Here is a 15,286-nt window from a genome sequence, read left to right on the forward strand (position 1 = left end):
AGAGAGAGAGAGAGAGAGAGAGAGAGAGAGAGAGAGAGAGAGAGAGAGAGGGAGAGAGAGAGAGAGAGCGAGCGAGCGAGCAACTGCCACTGAGCTTGAGAAAGAACCAGAAAGATAAGACAAAGGGTGCAACATATGTGTGAGCAAATTAATTCCCTGGGGAATTACGATCACTATCATTTTGTGTAATGTAATTTAAGAAACAAATGGCTGATTTTGCACCGATCGGAGGAGGAAATATCTGCCAGGTTGAACATATTGTGGCTGTCTTCGTCATGCCGCTGCGGATAACAAACAGAATTAATAAGTGTTTTATTATTTATAATTCCTGACACTGATGAGGGTTTGGGGGTCCGGCTGAACGAGGGGTGCTTCTCCATCTCTCCTAACGCTCCCCCTAAAGAAGGACGCGCCCTTTGGTGTCTTCATTTTGGCTCAGATTTGCCCGCTTAAAATTTCATGAGTGAAAATAGGTGATTTAATCTTCATTAAACTTACAGGGGGCCTTACTCTGCCGGACCTGCTGAATTAACTGCAAGGCTTCGGGGGATAAGATGGTTGGCCTGAAATTTCCTAACGCTGACAGGCATTATATCACCGCATCTCTGGTCTTTAACGGGAATGAGATGATGCCTCCCTGCTCAATGTCAAATAAGTCCTTAAGAGGCTTACTGTGGAGAACACAGGATGGAACTTTTGATGGACTGACCTGTGAAGGTGAAGCAGCACAGAGAACAGAGAACACCGTCTGCTTTGGGATTTTAATGACGGCGAAAAGGGAGTAAATAAATAAGATCGGCTTCACTTTGAAATATGATTGATGTGTCTTTTGGGAAAGCCCCCCCCCCCCCCCCCCCCCCCCCCCCCCCCAAACCTCAGCTGTGTAGAGGATCTACTGAGTCTGTGGCTTTCATGCCTGACCAGAAATCGATGATCTGGGATGTATGAGAGAGTCCGGCGCTCTACCCTACTGTCACAGACCCAGGTAATGAAACAGAATGTGGAAAAGGAGCACAGCCGACTCACTTCTTTATGTACCTTTTTCCTGACTGGAACCTGGAAATTAAAATGTGGATTCTGTCAATCCATCCACTTCCTGTGCGCAAAATGAGGAATGGCTGCCGTGACGGCACAACACCAATATGGCCTCCTGGGTTAGTTTTTCAATCTTCCACAAAGTGAAGAAAAGGAAATGGAAAACGCTTGTGGAGCAGGGTGTAATTGTGACTGGCAGCGTCCGGAATCACATTCAGCCTCTGCCGGAGTGTAGTCAGATAAAAAAAAAACAGGCGTGAACGAGCCCCTCTGACGTAAGCAGAGGCTCTCGCTGCGGCATGCCGCTCGTTCCTGGATTGGCAGGAGGTTAATGAAGCTTTAAAGTGTGAGATTACAGCAGACATGATGAGCAGGAGTGAATAAAACGGGCTCACTGTGATCCGGCCTCCTCCCGCGGTCAGACTATACAGGTACTATAGCCACTTGCTAACAAGTGTTAGCATCATTCTTCAGTCTCTGACTAGAACAATGGCAGCTCCCCCATGAAGAAGTATGTAATAGTGTTTTAGCGAGTCTGCTGACACGAAACTGTCCAGGGAAAAGAACCACTTCCTTTTTGGGAAAAAAATAAATAAAAAAGACTGGGTCCTGTTGCTTTACAGCAGCTTCCGTAAAGCCTTTTCCCTCTCTTCACCTCAAAGTAGAAAATCCAGGCAGCGGTTTAGCCAACCACAGCACAGCCTTCGAATCAATAAACAGGCAAACGTCAGCGGCGGAGTTCATTCTGGGAGGATAGTATGCAGGGAAAAAGAAGTGCGGAGAAGGGTCGGATGCACACGCAGGAGACAAGCGTCACCGGGAGCAGCGGTAATCTCAGCCGTCACACCAGAAGGAGAAGCACCGAGCAGAGATCAGGTTCAATCTAAAGCTTATTTGCAAGCCAATAGACATCAACAGCGCTCCAGCCCGAGATCCTCTGACATATCATACAGAGCAGGGATTGCAAACCGTTTTCAGGCTCCGCGGGTGCACTGGACCCCAACAGACATGTTGACAGGTAAAGCCAAACACAGGCACTCTGTTGTACCTGTGGAACAGTGGAACCAACCGCCCGCTTCATTTCCTGCACTGAAACGGCCACAAATTCAATGAAAGGAGAGTTTTGTTCCACTGAGGAGAGACGTTCAGGTGGGAGAAATCCAAACACAAAGCAACAGAAAACTGGTCAACATCCCAAAGCCACATAACAGCAGGGACACTGGGTGCTGGGAATGGTCCAGGAGGCAGAATACTTTACACACCTGCTCATGTGCCAACTACTACAAACCTCTGATCTGGACGTACTGGCCGGAGATATTCTGAGACCGTGACCTAACAAACCTCTCTAATAATGGATCGTGCAGAACCATCAGATGTTTCTTCATTCAACACGTAAACAGTAGAAAAACATAATGAGACAATTTTCAGTCAAGCAAACACAAAAAGAGAAAGATTTCTGTTGTGATTCACTGACAAACTCACTGACAAACAGAAAACAGGCCAAAGCTGTCAGTGGAGCTCAGTGGGACACATCCTAAACATTCCCACAAGACAGGAAGTGACATCATGCTGTGAAAGTTAAACCAAGAGGAAGTGTGAGGCGACAAGAGCTGCTCTGCATTATGCTGAGTGGATCAATGTGTTACGCAGCAGCATCGGTGAGATCTGTCAGAGTAACACACATTTAGCACCAGCCGTAGCAACATCTAATTACTTTACTACAAATCTACTTATTTTGGTTGGTACCCATTTTATAGCCAATGCTGCTTTCATTTATTACGTAGACCCAGTTTAGCTGTGTATTCTGCTGCTTCTGTACGAATCTAAAATTCCAGTTCTAGTCATATTTCATTTACCAAGCGATTATAGCAACTCTGCATGTTGTAGACCAGCTCAGTTTTGGGGGCTTTGACAAGACAAATGAGTGATGTTGCAGCCAGCAGGAGTGCAGCACAAGAGCGTCAGGCCCTGACAGACACGCACCTAAAGTTCTGTTACCATAGTGAGCACCCGGCCACCGAGAGGCTGGACTGGAAGGACTCTGATCACCTGCAGTGATGATGGCAATAAAACAACAGAGGAAGAAAAGAGACAACAGAAACAGGTCATCAGAACCGATCCCACACAGGTGGCAGGAGCCTTCGCCAAACCCAAACAGAGGTATGAAAATAAAGCTCAGTGAGGCAGACAGGATGCTGTGGAGATTCAGAAATGAGTCAGTGGCTCACCATATTATGGGATCTAGGAGCTGCAGTCACATAAACACTGATGTCACATGTTTAATCGCGAGGCTTTGTAAGAAGTTACCGTTGCGTGGGTTCCGCTTCCGGCGGTCACGGAAGGCTGCTCCAGACTGTAGAGCTTCCATCAGACTGTCCATCACACCAGTTTCATCTCCCTCTGTAAGAGAAATAGAGGCGACATGTTACTGGGCAGCACCATCAGATCCCTGTAGACACACACACACACACACACACACACACAGGCATACACTTGGTTCCAAGCCAGCCTTTACTGTATCGCTACAGGTGAAAGAAAACCCTGAGTCTGATTGAGATGTTAACAAGTCTTTCGTGCGAGTGTGTGGCTGCTGTCATTTAGGCGCCTGTTCTCGTTACCAGCTTAAAAAAAACTAGGGAACTGGGGAGAAGGAAAACAAACCGAGAGCGCTAACACAAGCAGAGGAGCCAGAGGATGAAAGCATCTACTGATGCTCATTGACAGATTTTTTTTTTTCTGCGACTAACACAGGGGAGCTAAGTGCTCTTTACAAAGATTTAGTGTGGAGTCGCTCAATAACTGGCCGCTCTATCATGGTTTAGTCAATGGCGCTGGACCGGCGTTTGAACAAAAAATAAAAAAAAATGACCCCCTGCCAGTCTTTCCAGAGTCCAAAGGAACCAGGAGACAACAGACCTGGAGTCAGCGGAGACGAGCCCAGAGGTAAACGTAACCAACCTTGAGCACATGTGGAATAATGGAAACATGAGTTCCAAAATAAGTTCTATATGTGGGTCATCTGTCTTTTCGCTCGGATGCTAATGAGTCAGAAGGGCACCCCTTTAATCATCCCAGACTGAAACAGACATTATTTTAAATGAAGATCATTAGAGTGACTTATTGTGGAGAAGGGGACTCGGCCATCAATTCTTACACTTGCTCGTCTCCAAAGTTAATCGTTACTTCCTGAGGAGCTCGCGTCTGTGATTACAGCGCTAACGTTAAATATTCAAAAATACGCCGAGACGGCTGCCACATTCAGAGCCCTTCAGGACTGAGCCGGAGATACTTAATTTAACGAGAACATCCTGCTCCAGCAACAGCCCGATCCGACCTGCACATCATTCATGCAAGTAAAATCAGGCTAAAAATAGAAACAAGTCGCATGTTATTTTATTTAAAAACATCAACAACTGGTGCTAATTTTGCTCTCTAGCTCATTACTTCTCTTTCTTCCTCGAGTCTTTCCCAAGGGCTACTTTGAAATCAAAGTATCTGTTCTGGCTGTGTGCTGTGCTTAAAAGCAATCCCGATTAAATCAAGCTTAATTAGACCAGCTTTATCAGAACAAAACCAAAGCTGTGCCAAGTAGTGCTTATCTCAAATTGCAGCACTACACCTCAGATAACAAGCTCGTTGGTTTAATAGAGGGGGCACTGCTCCGGGCCCAAAGTACAATATGGTAACAACTGGCAGCCACTGTAACTGTATCAACTCCCGTGATCTTTGACTACACTTTCACTGTCGGCGGCGTAGCAAGGACACGTCGCACTGAGGGTTAACTGACAGCGAGCGTATATCCGCAGCCACCTTGGCGCCAGAAACTTTCTGACACTTCCTTCTTCGCTGAATTCTTGGTGGAGACCGAGACATCACAGGGGGCACCTGACACTATGATCAATTTGTCCTACTTCTCGCTCAACTGTAGCACAATTCATCATTGGTAATGGCCGGGAGCCGCAGTTTCAGGGGGAGGACTGCAGACAGAGAGACCCAAAATGACTAAAATGGGAAACATACTCCCCAGTCACCCCAGAGTGCTCAATTAAAGGTGTCCTCTCGGGCCACGGCTCGGCTTTCAGGTTGAGGATTTCTCACATTGAATGAATTTGAATTAGTCTTACGTCTCATTAAACCACTGTGGGTATTTGCATATGTTGAACAAGGCTGCAGTCCTACGCGAGACTTCGGTAGATGCCTGTTATTTGACAACCTTTTCCCCAGTAATCCCAGAGCAAACCGTCTACTTTACCGACAACAGTGTTGCCTGTTCCAGAAGACTTTTGCGGCTCCTTCCTCCAGTTCATCGCGTTTTGAGCTGTTAAACCTGGAGCAAATATTCATCCACTTCTCATTAGCACTGGTGGTAGATTGCATTCTGCGGAATTACGGAAAACCGAACTGTTTATGCCGGAAGATCTTTCTGGAGAGGAAAGATCCTCTCTGCTCACAGCAAACTTCCTTCTTAAATGGGTTAAAATAGGTTAAGATGAAGGGCATCAACAACATCTTCCAGCAGTGAAACAGCTTGATGGATGCCTGAACAGAATCCCCCCCATACGATCACATGGTTCCGTCTGATCCAGTCCAATCAATCTACACCCTTTTCTCCAAAGGATCAGGCAGAACAGACTGTTGGGCTGGAATGGACCTTGTAAAATATTCAGTTTGCAAAAGATAAAAAGTGCTGTGATCATTGATTAATAGACTGCTCCAAAATACCAGAACATTCACACTCACTGTCTGTTTGAATGTGTTTCCAACAGCGCCGCTCAGTTCAGTTCACTGTGGTCCGGTACAGTTTGGAATGGTTTTTCTGGCCTGTGGTGTTTAGCTTTTATTTCTAGTCAGCGAATATTGATTCTGAGTCGAAAAATTAAGCACAATCGAAAAAAAAATAATCCCCGAATCTTTTACCGACATGTTGAAAAATTCACTACAGGGATGAAATCACCTTAAAAGTCTCCGCCTCGGGCCACGACTCAGACAGGTGTAATGGAGGAAAACAGAAGTTGGGAAAAGAAGAGTGAATAAGCACAGATGCTGTCAGGGTGGAGGGAGGAAAGGTGTAAAGTAAAGACTGAGGAGGAAGAGGAGTGAAGCGCGAGAGGGGGAAGAACCCGAGGCAGCCTGGGACTGAAGTGGAGAGTGTTTTTGTGGATGTGTTAGTGAGTGTGTTGAAGTGGGTTATTGAGAGGGACTAGTGGAGTGAAGCGAGACCGGAGTCGTAAAACACCTTCCTGCCAACTTGACGGCCTGATCCCTGTGACACTTAATTATGTCTAAAACCTCCTCTGCAGCATGCAAGTGCAGACGCGGCGACCTCAAAAAGCTGCCTCCCTGTTCCGCAGAAAACAAAATTGTGTTGCAGGTTATTTCTGCGGCAGCGGCGCCCCCACTAAACAAATCTAAATTTCCAGGGCCGATTTGTCAGCGGAGGAGTGTTTAATGTGACGGACTAAACCGGCAAGGCCGGAATATTAAAGGATGGCGGATGGAGGGGAAGCGTCAGCGGGATGATCTATACTCATCACCGCTTCGGATCGGTTAAAGCCACATCGGCCTCCGCGCAAACTCTTCAGTTAAGGACCCAAGAACGGCGACAACCCATTCGCTCTTTCACCCGGCGGGCGGAATATGAACGTACCAGGGCGGCGAATTAAAAGCGCAGCTGCTGTGTGGAAATCATGACAAAGCTTTTCACTCAATCACCCGGGCAGGAAACGTATGTATGCATCAAATTAAACAGGCCTTTCTCCCGCTCCCCCTTCTTTAACACCAAAGGCAATGCATTCTCATAATTACACAGCAGTGCCCACAAAGCCTGCTCATAAATTCAATTTGCTATCTGTCATCTCCTGCATGTTGTGCTTGGGAGGGGGAGCAAGAAAGAAGAAAAAAAAAACCCAGTGCAGATCAATTAAGAACTCAATTTCTGATGGCTCACATGCGGTCTTTGTGATTCATGAGAGAAACGGAGACAAATAATGTGATTTTTAGAATAAAAAAAGCTTCTGTCTGGAACATTTGGGCTCTAACATAATGGAAAATAATGATATTCTATACGCCTTGAGTGAAACCGGTAGAAGCGGTGGCATGTTAATTGAAAAGATAAATAACGGCATTAGAACACAAAATAATGACATTTATCATTGTCTCATATTTAAATAAATCACAGCTCCATTTCCGCAGAGTTTATAAAAGCGGAGTAAGTAAAGTGCTGGCTATGAGAATCATCGGGGAGAGCGGAGAAGTCTATTACCCCCAACTCACTATCCCTCCAGTAGCCAATCAGAGTCTAATTTGCTCTGTAATGAGATCTAATGAGAGCTTGCAGACCTCGCGTTTGATGCATCAGAACAGAACACAGCCTCGGCCCCACAACCCTCACTGACTCCCCCACAAAAGATGAGAACCACGGGGAAGAAGGAGCCTTTCTTTTTTATTGATTGCTTTTGAACACATCTTCGCCCATCTGTTTCCCCACAGAGAATGGCCCTTGCAATTAACCCCGACCATTAGCGGCGAGGCCGCCGCGTGAGTGTTGGAGGTGCTGCTGCGGCCTCGCCGCCAGGTGGGACCGCAACAACAACACTTTCTTTGGCTGCAACCTGCTATCTCCTCTGATTTGCACCTGAGCTTGTGCTGCTCTCACATCTGAATTCAGGCCCAGGCGCCTCCCAAACACCTGCACCGGCCAACAGTCGCTGTCCGCTTCCTGCGAACCCAGGAGGACGGGGAGTGTCACCACCTCAGGTACTATAGGCAACACCGCCACCAGGACAGCTGCCATGCATTCCTCTCTGTCCCCAACTCCCACAAGTCCAACCATCCCATCATGGCAGAGAAGATTGTAGAAATGACCCAAGAAACTTTTGCTGGATTCTTTAATTTTCTGTGTGTGGTTGTAGGAGGGGAGGGGAAGTGGGGGGGGGGGGGGGCTGCAATGGAGGGATAAGTTGGCTAATAAAAAAGATGGATTGGCCTCCTGATTCATCTGAATTGTTTTACTCTAACAAGTTGATGACCAAACCCACTCATGTCCTCGCAAACTTAATTAGGGATGCTCCCACAAGCTTCCATTTCCAGAGCGACGCCGAGTAACTCCAGCTTCGAGTCCCTGCGTGGCGCCAGGGTCAGGAGGCACCGGGGGGGTAAGAGAAGCTTTTTTTTTTTTTTTTAAGATGCAGAGGGTTGGTGGGAGGCAGGAGCCGCATTGTGTTTGACATGCATGGAATACAGGCGCAGAGTGGGGGTGAGGCCGGCCTGGTCACTGCACGCCTGATCCTGTACGGCCCAAAGAAACAAACATGTCCTGACTGCAAGAGGCTGGGGGACACGCGGAGAAGTTGGATGTCGACAAGGGAGGGATGAAAGTGGATTAGCCGCCGTGGCGATTTGCATTCTGTGGTGGAACGAAAGCCCCTGCGATGCCCTGAATAGCTGGATGCATGAATAAGTAAACAAACAAAAACAAAAATAAACCCTCCATCTGGATGGATGCTGCCAGGCCCCAAGTGAGGAAAAGCTAGGGAGGGGAGGCTGGAAGATGGGCAAGTGGGGGGTGGAGCTTATAAAGTAGCAGCCACCGCAGTCTGCTTCCTGTGATATAATTTGCCCAGTTACCATATTGTTATCACCATCTATCCATGGGTTCCGGCCAGCGTGCCAGGAAACACCGCCAACGCACGAGGGAGGATTCAAACGCAGCGCTGACAGATGTTAAGTTGACACACTTTCTCTGAGCCAATCGGGGCAAAATGTCAGAGTGCCAGCAGCCACGGGAGCCTGTCCTCGCAGCAGATTATACCGCCACTGCGGCTTTTTTCAGCGGCAGACGGGGGGGGGTGGGGGAGGTGGTGGGAATGCTAGCTCGGGAAAATATCTATTTTAACTGTATCCTCGCGCTTGCTGATGGTGCCTGCTCTCTGCTGTCACTTTAAATTGGTCTTAATAGAAAATGACATTTCAGCTGGCCATGTCAACATTAGTTAGATCCTAGTTAGAGCTGGTCTGTCTCGCTCAGTCTTCCCTCCTCATCTCACATATTCCATTTGGAATGTTGTCTGATCTGTACTGTGCAAATATATCAGAGCGGCTGTGACAACATCTACTATAAAACGCTCCCAGGTACAAATTTTGTCGTGTTTGTAGCTCCTTTAAATGCCTCTTTAGGATGGCGGCGTGTTTGCGTAGGTACAGAGACAAGAAAAGAACCCGTAATCCCGATGAAAATCGTCGTAGTCTTTGTTGAAGCTTTCACTTCCCATTTGACTTTTCTCAGGTTGGATCCTCAGAAGGGAATTTTGAATCTGCGTTCGTTGTTTTTTTAACGTGACGCCGCTGAAAAAGCTTTGCAGAAATGAAGAAAAGCGCGTCTTTGTTCGGGATTTGTGACGACTGTATCCGAGCCGGCTTGTATTAAAACACCTTCATGGTGGGAGGCAGCGAGAACAAAGCCAAACCTCCCCTAAAGAAACTGCTGAGAGCTTGTGGTGCCTGGAGTTCAGGGACGGCTCCGCGTTGTCCAGGAGACCGCCTTTAAACACGGCAGAGGAGGACTGTTAAGATGGATCGCCGCGCCGCTGACATCACCAGGTGCAAACAAACGCGTGGACGTTCCTGCGGTCGGCTCAGCTACAATCTCCCAGAACTGACTTAACTGCTGTTCTGATGAATGAATACAGATGGGCCTTGAACCGTGGCTGCCGCAGCAGCATGGGGGTGTGGCTCCTTCTGTGTGGCACCCAGCAGATGCACTTAAATGAAGAGGTGAAGAGGTTTCGGGGGCGTTCTGAGGTCACCCTTTGGGTCTGGGTTCTGTCCGTGGCCGCTGCAGTAAAGAATACGCCTTTTATTTCTAAATGGTGGCGTTCCTGGGGGAGACGGTGCCCAACAGATCCGACAATCTGATTTGTAGTGAAAGAAATCTGGTCTGATTGACTGTAAAGCAACTGCTGAGTTCCAGGTCTGGGGAAGGGGGGGGGGGGGGGGGGGAATCAGATACTCGAACCACCCAAAAATTAATGTGATTCAGCCGTGCCTGAGCTGATTCCACGGAGGAGAGGAGGGGAATTCAGAGAGGCGATGGAAGAGAGGAAAGAGCTCGGTGGGAAGCGTATAATGAACACAGTGGCGGGGGCCATCGAGGGAAAAAGACAGAGAGATCAGGAGGAGGCGGAAATATCTGGTGCATGTCTCACTTCCTTGATTGCAACCGTCAATAAATTAGGTTAAGTTAGCAGATAAAAGTGATTAAAAGGATGCAGCAAAGTAAGTTATTGTTCTCTGTCTTCCTCTTAATACACACGATGCTATTGCAAAAATGTCTAAAGCTTGACAGTTTAATTCATAAGGAGGAAATATATTCAGGATGAATGAGTCCCAAGTGTTTTTCTGATTTCTATGAACTACATTATGATGCAGCATTTATTTTTCTCCTGCTGACATTTATTTATGGAATTACACTGGGAATGTTTTAATGGGGGTGACGGGTGGGTGCGAGTTCTGCCTCACCTTTACTTAAAACATTTCATTTTAAAATCAATCAGACGTGTTTATTCTCCAAATGAAATCGGTTTCTGGGGGCTCCTGCTCCTGCTGCATCCTCCTAAAGGCCTCAGCAGGGAAGCAGTCAGCCGTACCCTCCGCGCCGCCGTCGCCTTGAGGCAGATTCCGATCTCGACTGGAGATACAGCATAATCTAACACGCTGTTATTTATTAGAATGGGTGTATGACAGCAGATAATCCTGTTGCCCTTGTTCTTGTCTTTCAAGGTAATGACGGAATTCACCAATCCGTGCCCGGGAGTTGTATAGCGTGCCTTTCACTTCCTGCGGTCGACAGCACGGGGGGAAAAAAGCGATCTGCTCTCGGTTTAGCATCATAGTGCCTGGCATCCTTATGCAGATATACGGAGGAATATTTCCTTTTTGGAATTATAAAGAGATTTTAGACTGCAAAATCAGGTTCTGCTCCACGAGTCACCACTGTATTGTCGAAAAAGGCGTCCTTGCATGTTACAGTCGACAGCGTTCGAATTCCACGGCCACGCTGAAGAATAGTGAGAAGCTTCTTTTATCTACACCAGCTCTGACCTTCACCTGTCTGCACACCGTCTCTCCTGGAAATGCTGTTTGCAATGTTGGCTGCTGTGCAGAGACACTATGCAAAGTCGCGGGGGGGGGGTAACCTGCCCGCCTCGCCGCCTTCCTGTCAGCCCTCGTCTGTGATCACGTCGCTGGCACGGCGGCGACACAGGTACGCGCCGGTCCACCGGCAGCTGTCAGCATCTCCAGGAGCCATCAATCCACATCTCCGCCCCTGTCAGTCCTGACACAGGCCTGCAAGCCACGTCCCTACATCTAGCTGCACAATTTAATGGAGGACGCCAATACTGGACACTCCAGTTTTAGAGAAAGAAAGAAAAAAGACTCTCCTTCCAGAAAGAAAAATAAATCGGAAAAGGGTGTTTTACCCACAGACTGACCACATATTCACCAAAATCCTGATGCAGGCTACACCGGCGACCATTGTACTTGTCTGTATTTACTGAGAGGGACTGTGTTGTTTTTTTTAGAGCAGCGGGGTTTTATTTATGTAAACACACAAAAGTTCTTCGTCAAAGTGTGAAAGGTTGACAAGGAGGATGCATAAATAGAAGCTGCAGGCCCATCATTGTCAAGATGCCAACTGCTCTCTGCAGAGAATCATAGAGACACAGAGACCTCATTCTAGCAGCATAGCATGCTGGGCTGAAGTCTGCGCGTGTGTGTGTGAGTGTGTGTGTGTGTATCACAGCATGTGCAGGAGAAAGGAACAAGCTCAGTGTAAAATGTGCCAGAGAAAATCTGGCACCACTATTGCAATGTAGATGTAAATGTCGTGAATGTGACCTCTGGTTGAGTAATAAAGAATGTTCATTACATGAGATGCTAAACCTCAATAACAGGGGATGGGGGGGGGGGGTCTAATGCAGCTCCTGCTTCGGGGACTGAACCGTCACGTGATTGGCCGAATGCTGATTCACATGTGACGTAATAGAAACGGAATGTTGACAGCGTCCAAGGAATTCTCACTCTTCACACTCGTAGGTGTTCCCTGGGAATCCAGAATTATTAAAGCTCTCAAATTAGCATTAGCATTCTAGTCATCGGAACATTTATAGGATCTAGTGTTGAAGGATAACTGGCAGTTGGTGCACCAATAAAACCAAAGCTATGCAGCTGAGAACACGACCAGCATGCTGCTGAAATTCATATTGCTCGGGCTGATGATAAAACCCCTTTTGGTGGGTTCACACGGTGAAGGAGATTGTTGCACAACTTGGCGCTCCCGGTCACACCCTGGAGACAGAAAGGCACTGTTCTGAGAGCAGCTGACCGTATTTCATCACTATCTCTGAGGAGAAACGGCTGGATGAAATCAAATGTTCACATAAGTTTCCACTTTTTTGCTTTGTTTATTCTTACGTGCCCGGTGCCAAACCTCGTTGGGCTCAACGCCGCCTATGTGCTCGTAGGCTGTGTTCAAGGCTTAGTGAACTTGACTGGGGTCCACAGTTGACACGTGGGTGCAGACACTTGCCCCAGACGGGGGCGATGACCCTGGTGGCAGGCGAGTAGGTGGCCAGAGGGGCCTGCTACTCTTCAAAGATGCCTTCCAGAAAGAGTCCAGATGCTCGTCCGTGCCGCTCGTGACTTTGAATAAGCAAAAAACTGCCCCGCTGCCACGAAGCATCCGCCTTGTTTGAGACGGAGGCATTCGTTTGGATTAACTCTCCGGCTATTTGTAGGGGAGTAAAGCAACTGGGCAAATAGTGAACATCTGGACAGTTGAAGAGAATATGAAAATCCACTTAGAGCAAATTAAAACAAATGGGGTGACTGGCTAATGCTTTCCAAAGCAATTTCCTACACTAGGATTTCTAATACTTCACAAGGAAAACACATTTAGCTCTGCTCCTGTTTCACCTATCAATCATGCAGCGCCGTGCACGGCCGCGAACTTCAGCCTGAAATCTCCTGTTTTATCAAATGAGAGACTTGATTTTTTTAATCAATTTACTAAAACCATTAGTCTGCCCCCCCCCCCCTTCTCCCCCCCTCACGGTCGCTAAATGAATTAAATCTTAATCAAATATGCATTTCATTGTTAATCATATGCGAGAGGATTAGGCTGCAATCTGTTAAATGAAAAAATAAAATAAATCTATCCTTCCTTAAATCCAGTCATGTGATCCACCGCTCAGGGGTCGTGTTTAAAATGATGTGTAAAAGTAAATATGTCCAACAATCTGTCATTCCAGCGAATTAATGTGGAAAAGCCTCCGGACGTGTTCAATTGCTGGTGGGATGAACGGGCGCGCCCGTGTGTGCGGCGCGGCCTTGTCTTCATCAACCTTCGCAGAAAACACGTCTGATGCTCGGCATGAAATATTGATGGGAAAAGTCTCCTCAAATAACTGACTCCTCAAAATATCTGAAGTGCACTGAGGATTCTAGACCGGAGTGCCGGAGCAGCTCCCTCCAGCTCGGCTGTCGACGGGAAAACGCAGAGGCTCGGAATGGAGGCGTCCCCACTGGAGAAAGCAGGATGCAGCCACCCCCAACCTGCTGGTGGCTCCATTCTCCCTCCGTCCACAGGTATTTGATCACCCTTCCTCTGATTACACGTCTTGGTTCGGGGCTTTGATAAAAATTGTGTCGTCACTGCAGGTAAGAACCTTGACGACCGGGTTCGGCGCGTCTCAAATTTCAGAGTGCGGATTTCGCAAATGCCAAGGTCACCGCGATGGTGACGGTCAAATGGGCTGGACGCCGGCGTGGAGGACAATCCCCGCTATCTCAGAGGCTGCAGGCTGTGTTGCCCGTGTCATCCTCATGTTTTATTCATGCAGACCATATTATGGCAGCCAGAAAGCCAGATCAAAATCTCTCCTGGCAGAAATATTTAATCCCATACCTACTTCCTTTACTCCTCCAACTGCTTAGCTGAGGATGGAAGGAGGAGGTAGACGCCCTCCGTCAGCTCAGCTGCGTTATTAAAAGAGAAACTTTGAAAGAGGTCGCTGCTCAGGGGCGAGGGAACACAGCAGCGGCAGCATACATCAATTATCTCGCAGAGTTTGCGGCATGTGGACTGTCTTTTCCCGATGTGGCTGAGCTATAGAGCGCTCCTTGGCTGCTAGTGACATTTAGAAGCTGGTGAATTGTGGAAATCCCGGTCTGACACTCTGAAAAAAACCGGACAAAAGATCACACTGACTGCTCGCAGAGCTCTTCCAGGCTTCACATTCCTTCGCAGTGTCGTTGGCATAACGAGACACAGGCGCTCGACACTCCCGCTTTAATTTTTCATGTCTAAGATTTCAACCCGCAATAATTGATGTGCGGTTAACAGCCGTTCCTCTAGGACACGGAGATCATTTCCTGATATATGTGGAAAAACAGCACATCCTCCCCCTCAACTTAAGAAAATATGACGTTTTTCCCACATAGGCTGCATTTAGCATCCTTTAGCATGCTTGAGCTATGTTTTACGGCCTATGCTAACACATCAATAATGCATCTGCACCTCAAGCTAGCCTTTCTACAAAGTGCAGTTCAATTTAAGGTTATAGATGAGTTAGTGGATCAAATATTTCTCATCCAGCATCAAAATTCTGCCGGCTCGTATTACAGCCACCATGTATATTATAATGTGGGGCTTTAATCTGAAATACTCCCCCCGCAGATGCACACGTCAGGAACCAACAGGAATCTTCCATTTTAACCAAAGACATCATTTTGTGAGAGTGGCATGACTTTCCAGAACATACCTGAAGTAGGTTAGCATTCTGCTCGGCAGAGAAAGACAGCAAATGGGTTTTTGATGGAGGCTGCCTGCACCCCTGCTGAGCAAACTGCGCCAGCATTCAACTTTCTGTACAATGAGCACTATAAAGACAGTGATTTCACAAAAGAAGAACCACGCGCATGCGTGGACTGTCGTGTGGAAACAGTAAACGCAACGATAAAAGAAGAGATAAAAACAAAATGCCGTGTTAAAATGGCGTCCCTCGTTTGCTTCTTGGTATTTCACCACATTCTATGATTCAGACATTCACCAACTGCTGTTATTTACCCCAGATCACATGGAGGGATGCATCCTACCCCGGCATTAGAGGCAGGTACCCTGGACACACAGGCCTGACAGGCACACGCGAAACAGCAAAGATGTTCCCAACCAGGTCGATCAGGAATGCAGAGG

The 15,286-nt window shown here is 47.5% G+C and overlaps 1 protein-coding gene across 6 annotated transcripts in view; it reads right to left on the reverse strand.

Annotated features, from left to right (window-relative positions):
* diaph2 (diaphanous-related formin 2) overlaps positions 1-15,286 on the reverse strand; it is a 258,036-nt gene that overhangs the window by 27,325 nt on the left and 215,425 nt on the right. For 4 of the 6 annotated variants that reach the window (XM_029847330.1, XM_029847329.1, XM_029847325.1 and 1 more), the window contains 2 exons: positions 3,343-3,435; positions 3,019-3,084 (listed from right to left, as the gene is read on the reverse strand). In XM_029847330.1, coding sequence (XP_029703190.1) covers positions 3,019-3,084; positions 3,343-3,435 — 159 coding nt within the window. The remainder of the gene's footprint in view (positions 1-3,018; positions 3,085-3,342; positions 3,436-15,286) is intronic. The other 2 variants (XM_029847328.1, XM_029847331.1) reach the window with 2 other exon arrangements.

Source organism: Takifugu rubripes, chromosome 14 (assembly GCF_901000725.2).
Source record: "Takifugu rubripes chromosome 14, fTakRub1.2, whole genome shotgun sequence".
NCBI lineage: Eukaryota > Metazoa > Chordata > Actinopteri > Tetraodontiformes > Tetraodontidae > Takifugu > Takifugu rubripes.